Source organism: Excalfactoria chinensis, chromosome 2, assembly GCF_039878825.1.
Source record: "Excalfactoria chinensis isolate bCotChi1 chromosome 2, bCotChi1.hap2, whole genome shotgun sequence".
Lineage (NCBI taxonomy): Eukaryota > Metazoa > Chordata > Aves > Galliformes > Phasianidae > Excalfactoria > Excalfactoria chinensis.
In genome coordinates, this window is record NC_092826.1 from 76,847,075 (window position 1) to 76,860,491 (window position 13,417).

Sequence of the window (13,417 nt, forward strand, 5' to 3'; positions counted from 1 at the left end):
TCCTGCAATCAGCTGAAATAATACTTAGAGGACCCACTATTACTATTTTGATCCACATCACTGCTGCTGGCAAAATGGCATCTTAAAAGCACAGATATAAAAAGGTTCTGGTGGTTTTGATGGGCCTCTACTCAAAAGATATTCCAGTAACAGAACACTTTCTCACAGCTCTTTTCAAAGCAGCAACAGGCTTCGAAAACAAAGTCAGTCTCCTGTGAGATGCCTTCATACATTCCCACCGTACAACAGACAGCATCTCATTATGCTCCAGGTGAGCAAGAAGAAAGCAAGATGCTGATAGTGAGCAATGCAAGTTCGGTTTGATACAAATGTGACTGCATGCTTATGGCTGATCCATAACAACCTCACACTAAAAAGCAATCTTCAGGAGCAGATATTTGATATTAAATATTAATTATTATTAACTAGCCTAATCTTATCAATCTGAAATTTCTTTCAAAGGCGTAGTGGATAGCCTTTTAGATGGAGCAGAATGAAGTACATAATACAAAGCCTTTCCACTTTTCCATCAAGAGCAGAGAATCATCTGAAAGCAAGCTGCAAGCAATGTGAAGTCATGAGTTCATTCAGTGAACCAGGGAAAAATCAAGCAAATAAATATTTAAAAAATCACATTCTGGAACCATGATGTTTACTTCCCATTGAGCTTGCTGTACAGTAGAGAGTACATGATGCTACTAGAGGCAATGATCAGGAAAAATGACTGTATTACAGTTCCATGGACTTCACCAAACAACACACTTATATTAATTTTAATATTCATTCAGAAGCTTTTTGTGCTCTAGTTCTCTAGATACACTGGTTCAAAGAACTGCTTTACTGTGTATTCTTCCAAAGATCTGCTGAAAGCACATACTGTGAGACAGAGAAACTCCTTTGCATATGTTTTAGCGATCAAACAGTGAAATATCAAAGATTAAATGACTCAGTGGGTAACTTGGTGATGCTTAATCTATTTAGATAGACTGAATTCTAACAGTTTACTGAAACGTTTTCTGCTAAGCTACTAAACAGGCAAGGCCTATGAAATTTAGTTCTCATAATTCAGAAAACGCACCTAATTTAGAAGTGAAAAAAATCATGGCAACCTGTAGTGTTCTAAAGCTGTGCTTATTTAAAAGAAAAGGTATACCAACAGTAAAGGGCTAACACTATCACATCTGCGTAAGGGTCAGGATCCTCAATATCCCCACTTCGGTCTTGATCTAGCACTCTCTATTCTCCCACTTCTCCAGTGTCAGGAGCTTCAGTTTTGTACTGCCTAAAATTCAGCTGGGTTTTTGTGGTTTCTAGGTTTTCCAACTACTCTTCCAGAGGGCAAATCCACCCGTGGAGTAGCAATAAGCATTGTTACTGAGACATTTCTAACACGCAGGCTTTCACATTCATATTTACATACAAAGGAAGAAACAGGACATCAACAGACACAAGAAGAGGCCTGACTGCTAGTGATTTAATTCTGGGCTACCAAATCCTAAAAACTAAAATAGCCTTTATTCCCACAGTGCAGCATCCCTGATGAAGCATATTCATACATTCAACAGCAAAGTGCCTTAGGATATTTATGTAAATCCTTTAGATAGCAAAGATGAGAGAAAAAGAGCTAACTGCCAGCTGCCAGTTCACCGAACAGAAAGAAACAAGATAACTGGGCTGCATACAGCATGAGTCTGCACGCAAACTACTGCTGCAGGAGGTGTAGACAAGGAGAGGCCAAACTCTGAAGCAGCCCCTCTGGCCCTCAGGGAATTAAGGAACTGGAGCAGGGATCTTGCAGGGGTAGGGTGTTCTGTTGAAAAGTCAGCACGTCGTGATGCAGAAGCCTTGAAAAAGGAAACAGTAATTGGGAAGATGAAGATCCTCGAAGGAACCATTTTTACAGTTTCTCTCTTTCAGTAGCACTGGACATACACGCTGACTACCTGATAAAGCCCAATATACAGCAAGACAATCCTATCTCCTGTGAAATGTGGACAGATCTATGCCATACACAGAGCTACATTTAGGCATCTGCAGTATTATGGCATGCTACGTTGTGCCATAGGTTTCCTTCTGCTCCATGATCCTTCACGCTGAACATCTCTACTGTCAATACCACCAATACTCCAATGCTGCGGGCCAACGTAACAAAATAGGAGGCATTACTTTCACAGTAGCCCTCATACACAGGCATGAGGCATTTTACCCAGCAGCCCAAGGGACAGTAGATTTGCTTTTTAACTTATTAAAACAGCTATTTTAAGCTATTTGTTCTGTCTTTCTTACTGAAATCCACAGAGCCCTGTGCTGTTTCTCTCACCTCACTCACCTGCTGAGGAATATTCCCTGCCCTTCCCATGCCACTGCCTCTGCCTGTCCTAGACATGACCCCCATCCTCATTACATGAAGCCTCGAACTCCAAGAAAAGGCCAAACCGATTTACACAAGAAAATACAGAAACACATATAAATCTTCTAATATATTATCTTATAGATTAGACTCTTAGCTTCTTCTAAAGACCTTACCTACTTCCCACTGGGTAATAAATCCAATTACATTCAGTCCTTCTCCACAGAAGCCACTGCCAGTAAGCTCTTCATATAAAAACTAAAAGCTTCTGGGTGCGTTGCTGAAACCTGAGAGCAGCAGGATGCCTGCCTTCTAAGAAGACTGCATCCTCCCTGATCAGTGTTCAGCAGAGCATTCTAGACACAGCACATTCAATGAAACAGAAGCTCACTTTTGGCCAAAGCACATACACTTTATAGCACGGACATTAGTTTCTCATACATCTAACAGTGGAGATATTTTTCAGTATAACAAATTGGTGCTACAACTTTTTTCCCCCCCTCTCTCTCTCTCCATTTGAGCACTTTTGTTTCTTTAGTGGTTCACTATAACTTCATATATATTTACACTGGTTCTTAAAACTAAGAGCTGCAGAGAAAGTGCAGTGGTCTACCTCCCTGAAACCAACAGGCTAAAGGTGCCCTTATTCACCTGCCTATACTGGCTACCCCAGAAGAAAGTAGGCACTGAGATCCCCATTTTCTAACACAGTGGGGACCACATGAGAAAGTGAAAAGACTGGCTGCCTTGCCAGACCTCACTAGCTGCTACCAGAAGATGCTGTCCCTTATTCTTGACCACAGGATAAAGAGGCTGAAAGTTCTTCCCCAATTAATTTAGTAGTGCCTCTGATAAATCAAGGTTCCTCTGGAAACACAAAGGATTCACACAAATGAACAAGGGGAGTAAACACTGTTAGAAATACTCTTTCCTATGGCAATAGTTCCACCCTTTTCTCCTTATATTTAATTGTGAATTAAGTAGCACATTACATCTCAGGTACTACAACTTTCCAAAATAAATGTCATTTATTTGAACAAAAAAAGAATGGGATGCTTTAAAGGATGCACTACATTTACCGACCTTAAGGGACCCTAACCTTTATGGAGGGAGGAGAAATTACTTGTTGCACTTCCATCCAAACGTCAGCTTTGTGAAAATATCAGTTATGAAAGACAGAGAGAGCCATTTAGTGCTGTGTATTCAGTCACAAAAAGGAAGAAAAAAAAGTATCTGTGTATGTCATTTTCTGAATTTGCTGTACATTTTCAGAGACATTAGGAAAGAACTATTTTCTATCACCATGACAAATACATGATGTATACCCACGTGGAAGGACTCAGTCTATCTGACTGATACTTCCCTGCATCAAACCCATGCAAATTTTTAAGACAGTCATACCTCAGTTCATCTTGGAGACCAGGGAGAATGAAAAGTTGCATTTTAATATAGCAGAGAAGAATGTTTTAATAGCTGTACACTGCACATGTTAAAAACAGAGATTTTCTAGAGAGCTATAGCTATGGATGCCATGGCTTGACTATATGCAAAAAGTAAGTCCTTGGGATGGTTAAGATGTTGTATTCAAGTAATTAAGTTATTTTAAAGATGTAGCATCAACATGGGATGGGATACATGAAATGATACTGATCTGACACTAAACAGTGCTTAAGCCGTTTCCTGAAAAACAATACAACAAACAAAAAAAATGCCTTGTTGATCTAAAACTGAAGATATAAAAAAAAACACCAAACAGCTAGAGGAAAACAAGCACTGACTGTAATCCAGCTGCTCATCTTCTTTGTATATGATTTTTCTTAACCTACTGCTCTTGCCATCTTGCTGTGTGTCAAATCTGAACCTGAACAGCTGGAAGCAGCCTTTCCCCAAAAGCACTGTATGCACTGGTTATATGCAAAAATCACTCCTGCGCTTCTATGTAATTTAATATATTAAATCACTTGCACCTATCTGAATAATCAAATAGCTTTAATTGGTTAAGAGAATTTCCATGCAACACTGATGTCCTCTCTATTGTCTTCACTATGCCAGTCCTCCCCTTCTACTCCTCTTAGGATTATTTTCACAGCCCAGAGATGCCAGCTTTGGGAATGCTTTTGCAGCAGTAGCATCTGGCCCCTTGGCATACACCTCTTCAAACTATGCCAGCTATGCAGTTGCCTTAAGGTACATCAAGTGGTCAGAATGCTAATACAAAAGTTCACTATCCTGGACATCAGTTTTTCTCTGTCAGCAGTCTAAAGGTTTGTCCTCCCTCTCTCTTCCTGCAAAGCATCTGGCATTTTTGTACCTGCCTTTCTTAATTATATATATAAAAAGAAAACACATTGCCAGTGTCCCAGCTTCCCAATATGAAAAGCCTCCGATTTTGCTAAGTAAGTAATTTTTGAAGACTCACTTGCCTTTCATAAATAGTGAAAAAAAGTAGCAAGTGGAAGGAAGCAGGAAGGAAACTCAATTCAGACAGTAAATCTCTTCAGGCACTCCACTGGAATAAATACTATAAGCAATTATTCAATGTAAGCCTCACAAGCAACTTGCATATAAAGGACAATCTGCTCCCATGGGAGCAAGTTGTGCACCTGGCCCTGCTGAATCAGCAGGCACTTGAAGCTGACTTCCTTCCAAAAGGTATACCTGTGAAATAGGTAGCCTCAGAATACACTTTTAGAAAGGTTTGCTCCTTGATGAAGGGACTTTGACTAAGTGTAAACAAAACTACTTGTCAGCCATACGCATTCATTAACTACCCAAATTCTTACCTTCCTTCAAATGTGATCAAGAAGACACTACCAGAGTTTTCATTATACAACAATGATCAGATCCATCCTCCCCATCTTCATAAACTTAACATAGTTTAGGGGATGCAATTTGGATCCACGTAATAAAGGGAACATTTCCAATGGTCTCCTTCATCCCCTGTCCACTCAGCTAATCATACCTCCATTAGAGGATGGATTCCTTATGGAAATCAGTCTTATATCAACTCAAGAAATTTCCTCTATGTCAACAATATTGTCTACATAAGACAAACACAGCCCTGTAATACACAAGAAATAGTTCAATGCTTTTGCTGTGATCGATTTAACATACAATTCAAACATTTGTTTTTAAGTCATTGCATTTGAGGACACAAACAGTTTTCCAGTCACTTGATATTAATACACTTGAAAATTCAAGCTCAGAAACAGGATTTTCACCACAGAATATACAAATGTTTTTTTACATGCTGAAAAATTAAGCTGAGGTTTTCGCTATATTCTGCTTTCTACAGAATATGTTATCTGTGAAAGTATCTCTCTCCCCGTAGATATATAAAACTTTAATAGTAATTGTACCCACTTCTCTGAAAATTGAATGTCTCAGAAGTTTTAGATTCATGTACCTCTTTGAACTCTCATTCCCATTTCTGTTATACAGACTTAAACAACATTTATTCAATTACATCATTTAAATAATTTAAGAAAGGCAGTTCTTCATACATCTTTGTTTATTTTTCCATTATCATGATAGTGAAAGAGAATCTCTAATATTCGAAAACAGAATGTTACTTTTTAAATTTCCACATAAAGTTGATGGTCCCAAAAGCCATGAAGTATGCTTCACTAACCTCCAATAAACTGGGGTGTAATAAAACATTATGCTTTCTAAGCTTCAAGTTACAGATTTACAGCACCAGAAATATTTTTAAAAGTATATTTAACTCCCTTCTACAAAAATTCAAATAAATGAACAGTGGTAGAAGAAACTACTTACACCTTACTGAAAGGATAGTAGTAGCCAGAACACACAACTGTGTTCAGCAGTAGGCAAGGTCAATCACAGATTAACAATAATTTGTGGGCTAACTCTCCAGAACTGTGCTGACAAATACAAAAAAATGCATACCTGTGCATAAATAAAACCTTTATACAATTACAAATTATTCAGAAACAGCATAGCAGGAGATCACCTGCTTCAGATACAAAAGTAAGCCATTCAAAGCTTCGCCTTTTTAATTTACCTTAAGAGCAGTAGAGCAACTGCATCATTCCATACCCTTTTATATACTAAGTAATAAATACTACTTTGTATCTGGAGAGAATTTTGCCTTCTAAGTGGTTGCTAATATAAAATTATACATAGACAATTTTACATAGACTCCCTGATACACATTTTTTTTTTTTCAGTGCCGTAGTATTAGTCGAACAACAAATATTTAATAGATTTCAAACTGGATCACGTGGGCCGTAATGCTGATGCCATCTGGGTTTCTATTCTTCAAAACATGCTTGGTAGCACACAGCAAAAACCTACTTAGACATATTAACTGTCAGAACCCTTGGATTTGTTAACATGGACAAAGCTAGCTGTGAAGATCTGAAATGCACATCTCCTTGCTACCAAATACATACAACTTGACTTACAGTATCACAGGAAAGGCATCAGAAAGGGATAGGTTTCCTGAGCATTTCACTCTGGTTCAAGCAAAATTTACTTAAACCACTGATGAAAGTTGGCTTACTCTAACATGGCAGATCATCAGCTAAAGCTGAAGTTCAGGCTTACATTTCATTGCTTTCACAGTCACCTCCACACAAAAGGACTCCCGGTAGCTTATCAGACACAAACCAAGTTTCAAAAATGAAGGAGTACTGTGTATACTACTTAGCACCCAGGGAAACCCTGTACAATATATGCTGGATGAGTATTTGCATTAATGTGTGATGGCCTGTGGTATGAAACTTTTTCTATTTTCCTACAGTGAAGATACAAATTTATCTTCTTAAGGAACCAAATAAAGTCTTTATTCACATAACATGCAACCATTGATAACTTCTGTAAGGTAATTCACAGACCCAAGGAATCTATCTGGTCTCACATAAAAACATTTGCCATGAAACCGTTACCTCAAATTCTCATTCAGTAACTACTTTAAAATTATTGAAAGAGTAAAATCAATTTATTTTTTCCAGTGTACCATGCCAAAAAGTAACCATACTTTTATAACAAGTTTTTGTCTTATTTTCAAAGTGATTAACGTCTCAAGAGTTTCAACTTTGAACAATACAACATATCACAAAAAAAGAGGAAAACCCCAGTTCATAGGGTAATTAGTAGCAGTTAAATCCTTTAAAGATAAATCTACTATTAAGAGAAACTCATACTATTTTACTGAATAAGATATTTATTGTAAAAAGATGAAATTGACTTAATCAAAGTCTTCCCCACAGAACCAAAGACGACTGACCATCCATTCCATACAGCATTTTTGTTCCATATAATCAGTAAGTTCCTTGATAATACTATTGTCATTCTTAATCAGAATGTTAATTAAAACATTCATTATATGCTCAAGATTGACTTAGCTGTGGTTGCAGAGACTAAGTGTCTTAGAACCTATCCTTCTGAAGAAGTTAGTGGTATAAAATAACACTATAAATCTCTGTTCAGAAAGACAGCAATCCTATTTAGCAGTTAAATGCACTTCACAGGGAACAATTCAAGTACTTTACTGTTCCTATGATATAAAGATCTTAATTAACATCAGTCTCAAAGGAAAACAAGCGTGCTCAATGACAAAGCATTTTTGGAGCACACAGTAAAAGCAGGACTGATCCTGTGCACCCAAAGCAAAGTTTTCTCAGACCTTCTGGGGCAGGGGGATGGAAATAGGATAAAGCAGCTTTAGTTGGATAAAACTGAAGGGTGAGAAGGTCACTAACAGCTCTGCACACTAGAACAGAGAGCTCACAGCTAAACAAATCCCTTTGAGAACTCCTTCATGAACTTGGAAACACTAATACTAGGCAGCACAAATTCTAAAGATATTGAACTTCATTTCTTGCTGTAAAGCATTTTGCTTATTGGCTATTCATTAGAACTTAAACTGCAGAAGAAATAATTCTTAGTCCAACCTTGATATACATACAAACAAGAAAGAGAACAGATTTTTTTTTCCCTAACCCTATAGTGACTTTAATCTCCCAAAGAATGCTAAAAGAACATAGCAAAAGGCCACAGTGAAAGTTACTGCGAAGTCTATATAAAGGTATATTGTCAAAAAGTTTAAGCAAATAGCCCTTAAAAAAAGTTTAACGGTAAGGAATTAAACTTTTTTCTTTTTTAATCTAATTCTAATCAGAACTTTGAAATATAAATTCATTCAACAGTCTTCTTTCTAATGCAAAGTTTCATAGTCACATGAACACTATGATTTAATATAGACTGAAGAGACCAGATCTGTCTGTTGTTGCATTTCACTGGAATAACAAAGCATTAGGGCAATCAAGTTAAGTTTTAAAGGCACTTACTTAAATGGTGTGAACAGAAATGATAACGTAGTTCTCTTTTTCTGACTCATCTTAACCTGCATTAAAAAAAAATAAACAATTAGATGCAAGCTGCAACAAGAATAAAAATTGTATGAGGCATTAAACTAAGTCATAGAAAAGACTCTTCCATAGGAGACTCTTATAGGAAAAGGAATGAAATCAAATTGTCAGTATATCATTTATACAACTCCTCTGAGCACTGAATCAGTGTTTCTGGAAAACCAAAGCTGTTCCGGTATAGGTAAAACACAATCCCCACTCCTCCTCTCAGTGATTATTATAGAAGGATTTCTACAATTCTTAGGAGAAACGAAAGATGTAGCTAGAAATACTAAATGAATTCACCAACAGTCTCTTATGGAAGTGCCATTATTTATGCCAGACAGGAACTAATACTCAGCTGCTACAGTGTTCAAACAATACTATTAGATCGATTAACCTGCGCTTGGATAAAAATAGAAGATTTTGATGACAGAGTCACTTTGCCCAAGGCCCTTCAAAACATCTTTAAGGTCTCCTGCACCAGTTTGACTTGAGTTTGACTGATGGCATAAAGCAGAGAGAACTTTCTAGCACAGTGCTCTCAGAATCTGACAGCTTGAAGTAGCAACCCGCATGTCTCATTCTATCCATGCAATACAACATACTCTCTCCAGGGAGTACAATCTGTGATCAGGTCACTCCATCACAGAAAAAGTAAAAACTCACATGTCTAATCCAACACACTACTTCTGCTTCAGCAATGAAATGCAAAATTCACAAACAGTTCTTCCGAAATAAGCCACTCAACAAGAAAATAGTATAACACTAAAACTACAGAATAAACATTAACTTACAGAAAAGCAGGACAAGAGCTAATGATTTTTTCTTAAGTATTCCCCAAGACAATACTTAACAACAACAACAAAAAGCCATGTTACATCTTTAATACTTAGAGCAGACTTTGTTCCAAACATGGAGGCCGTACCAGCACACTTCAGCTTCACATCCAGCCGGCCAGTTCCTCTGCTATATGGCAGCTCTCCATCACAGATTTGGAAATGACTCTGCTGTTGACATGACCCATTTGTTATCCCCAAAAACTATGTTTGGTAAGCCATGTATTCAAGGGACAGAAAGTGCTGAAGGCACTAGTCATCACATTACAGGTGATCTCAAATCAGCTCCTTGCTCTGCTACTGTCACATGCATTTCTTGACAGCTCTGCATGACTCTGCTTTGTGTCAAAACGGAGATTTTGGGATTTTGGACTGTTTCTTACTCCATAAGTAAACAGCATCTAGTGAAATAGAACCTTTTTTGTTTGCTTGGACCACATGTTCTCATAATGTCAAATATGAGATGAAACAAGATAGAAAGCAGAGATAAGCTAAAGCAAAACAACAGACACTACAGCATAAGCTAAAGGTTAATTAACCCACTAATTTCATTTCTTTAAGTAACGTGCTTGTTACTTTTTGATTTGTTTGTTGATTCTTTCTGAGAGCCTTGTCTCCCCAAGCACTGTCAGAAGAGATGTCTCCTCTTCCAGTTGCAGAACTTTGTACTCAGTTTGAAGCCTACCTACATCCTGCCTACAGGTTAGTTTACACTAATATCAATAAACATGAGTATTTAAGTTAAGAACTGAGGAAAAAAAAATAAATCTTATTTTCATTAAAAGAAAAAGCTTATTAAAGTCTTTCAAACCTCTTCAGATATGCTTCTCACCACTAATCAAGCGAATCACCCACAAGGGCTACTCTGAAAGTAAAGCCTCCTATTTTATTATGTTGGTCCACAACATCAGAGGTGGATGTTGGTGGTATGGCAGTAGAGGTTTAACCTTCCCACCTGTATTCTATTTTGTTTTCATGTGACAGATGGCAGTAGTGGGGCAGTCTGATAAACTGATGACTGACATGGAAGTGCGTGTGAAGCAAAAGTGTGGAACTGAATTCCTCCATGAGTTAAAAATGGCACTTATTGACATTCAGTGACACTTGCTGAATGTTTATGGAGACCAAACAGTGGATGTGAGCATAGGGAGGTGGTGGGTAGTGCGTTTCAGCAGCAGTGACAGCAGGTCACCTCCACTAGCGCTGATTTTTACAAGCACAGTATGCAGGTTCTTGTTCACTGTTTGCAAAAATGCATAGCTAATGGTGATGACTATGCTGAGAAACAGCATGTTGCAGCTGAAAATTTGCTCTATTAAATAGTATTATTTTGCTCTTTGTATCTGTTGTAGTTTCCATAGAAACAAACGAGAGGCATTATTTTCAGAAGGACCTATATGGCACATGCACACAGTTTTAGCCCATTGAATTACAGAATGCCACATATACTACATGTCCCAGAAAACTATTTTACACAGTGCAGCAATAATTGTTACTCAGAGACACGTTCTTCTTTTTCAACATATGCTTAGTTACCTTAAATTGCTCAAGAACCTGAACAGCATTGGTAAACATGCTCTCTGCTTTGAAATGATCACTGTTGTTCAGATATTCCAGAGGTAGGGTTCCCTGGGAAAGAAAACAAATATATATATATATATTATTTATATTTATAATATAAATATATATTCCGCATATATATAACTCAAAAATGTAAGAGGAAACAAGAATTTTTCTCACTGAACGGCAGGCCAAAATGAAGTAAGAGTGCTTCAAAGTACTACTTAAATAACTACTGTAATAGCTTTTAAATATTCCACATCATTTCCCAACATCAGACTGTCCACACCACCCCAATTCCCACAGAAACATAAAAAAGGTAAGTAATGGACTTTGTTACTAAACAACATAGCATAGAGTAATAAGACCTCAGCCACTAATCTGAGGTCATTTTAAAAACACCTAGAAGCTTTCAGCCCAAACCCACACTCGGTCCTGACTTGCCCAGCACTTGCAATGAGCAAGTGAACAATTCATATGCCACCATCATTCTTTCCTTGCAGTCTGTATGTCCAGCAAGGACTTCAGTATAGTACATGCTCTTGAGCAGAGTTTGTAGAAAAAGCATTATGAAAATGTGTTGTAAAGAGATGTTTTTAATGCAAAATAAGAAGCATGACAATACAGTATCATCATATCATATCATCATAGTATCATAGTATTGTGCGAGTTGGAAGGGACCTTAGAGATCATCGAGTCCAACTCCCGGGATTCGAGCCCTCTGTGTAGCAGAGCGGCACTTCTACCCCCTGCTCCACAGGGAGGGATTCGAACCCGGGCCCCCTGGTGTTGCAAACGGGAATTCTACCGCTGCGCCACCGGAGGCACACAGTAGCATAATGCTAACTGCCAGTCAGGTATTTATTAAAGAAACCTTGGAATACCCAGAAATAAAGAAAGCAAATTCAAAGAAAAAGCCATCTCAGTGAGGACTCCCACTGTTTGTTAAATTAAAGGAACAATATATCATCTGAAAAACCCACCACACTAAATTAAACAAGTACTTAAACATTAATTTGCAAGAACTAGCCTGCTTTGCGATCAAAATCAAACGTTATTCAAACCATACTGTATTTGTAACATCCCTAAAAATACAAAAAACTTTCTCGCTTAACAGTGTAAAGTTGCAGTTTATGAAACAATCAGCCACCTTTCCAAGTACTACACAATATTATAAAAGATTATGTACCAAAGTGAAAACTCATGCACATAGAACTGCAATTATGAGCAGCCTTATACCCCCTCTATTAATTTCTCAGATTTTTAATCTTTCTCCTTATGTCTTAATCCCAACAGACTTTCCTCTAAGACAAGCAGATTGCTGCAATATGGTGAAGTGTTTGTAGTACCTACCACGGAATTCAAGGGGAAAGGAACACCAATAAGGGAGGCCATCAGTGGTGCTATGTCAGCCTGTGCAAACAGAAGCATCCTCATTTTAACATAATTAAAGCTTCTAGAACTAATAAATTCAGTTTATTTTCAACTTTTACAAATGTAGATACATTCATGATATCATAATGTAAAGCTTTAACTTAAACAACTTATTAATATTTCTTCTACAGTTCCCAGTAGTCATCATGAAATTGTTAGATTCAAAACACGCAAAACTGTACTACTGACAAAGCTTCAAAAATATATTTAGCTTAAAAACCAATATATTAAATGTCATCATTTTTATTTGAAGAAATTCGGTATCTTTCTTCTACATTGCACTCAGAAGCATACCATTTTTATGACAATTAATACCAAGAAAGAATGTCATATTTACACCTTTAGACAATACATGGAGTATATTGCCTTTCAAAACACTCCTCTGCCTGTATTTCCACAGTGAGGATTACTCTTCCCCCTCAAAGCAGGACTCTAGGAGTTTTCTTTTTTCCACTCGATGCTTAATCCTCAAGGAAGCCTCTTTGTTTACATCAAGGCTTCTCAGAAAGTAAACTACCATTACCTTCTATCTGCACTGACGACCACTTTATCTCATTTGGTTTTATTTTCCTTTAGTATAAAACTACACATAAAAATTCCTCCACTACAAATCTGAAGAAACTGTGTTGAAATCCAAGGCACTGCTGCAAAGCTGTGCAGAAGCGGTCTCCAAACTGTTATTTTTAGAGGACAAAACATACGTACTGCAATATAAAAGCAGGAATCCAGCTTGCTATTATTACCTATAATTCCACATATACTACAGAGTGCTGGAGAAAGCAGTCTTTGAGGAGTCCATTACATGGAACAAAGTGACTTAAGACTCTCTATTTATATTAAAAACCAGTCTTAAAATGACA

At 37.4% G+C, this 13,417-nt stretch overlaps 1 protein-coding gene across 3 annotated transcripts in view; it reads right to left on the reverse strand.

The window, feature by feature from the left end:
* PIGN (phosphatidylinositol glycan anchor biosynthesis class N) overlaps positions 1-13,417 on the reverse strand; it is a 100,043-nt gene that overhangs the window by 45,986 nt on the left and 40,640 nt on the right. For all 3 annotated transcript variants that reach the window (XM_072327790.1, XM_072327791.1, XM_072327792.1), the window contains exons 10-12: positions 12,477-12,536; positions 11,100-11,192; positions 8,665-8,720 (exon numbers count right to left, since the gene is read on the reverse strand). In XM_072327790.1, the coding sequence (XP_072183891.1) occupies positions 8,665-8,720; positions 11,100-11,192; positions 12,477-12,536 (209 nt within the window). The remainder of the gene's footprint in view (positions 1-8,664; positions 8,721-11,099; positions 11,193-12,476; positions 12,537-13,417) is intronic.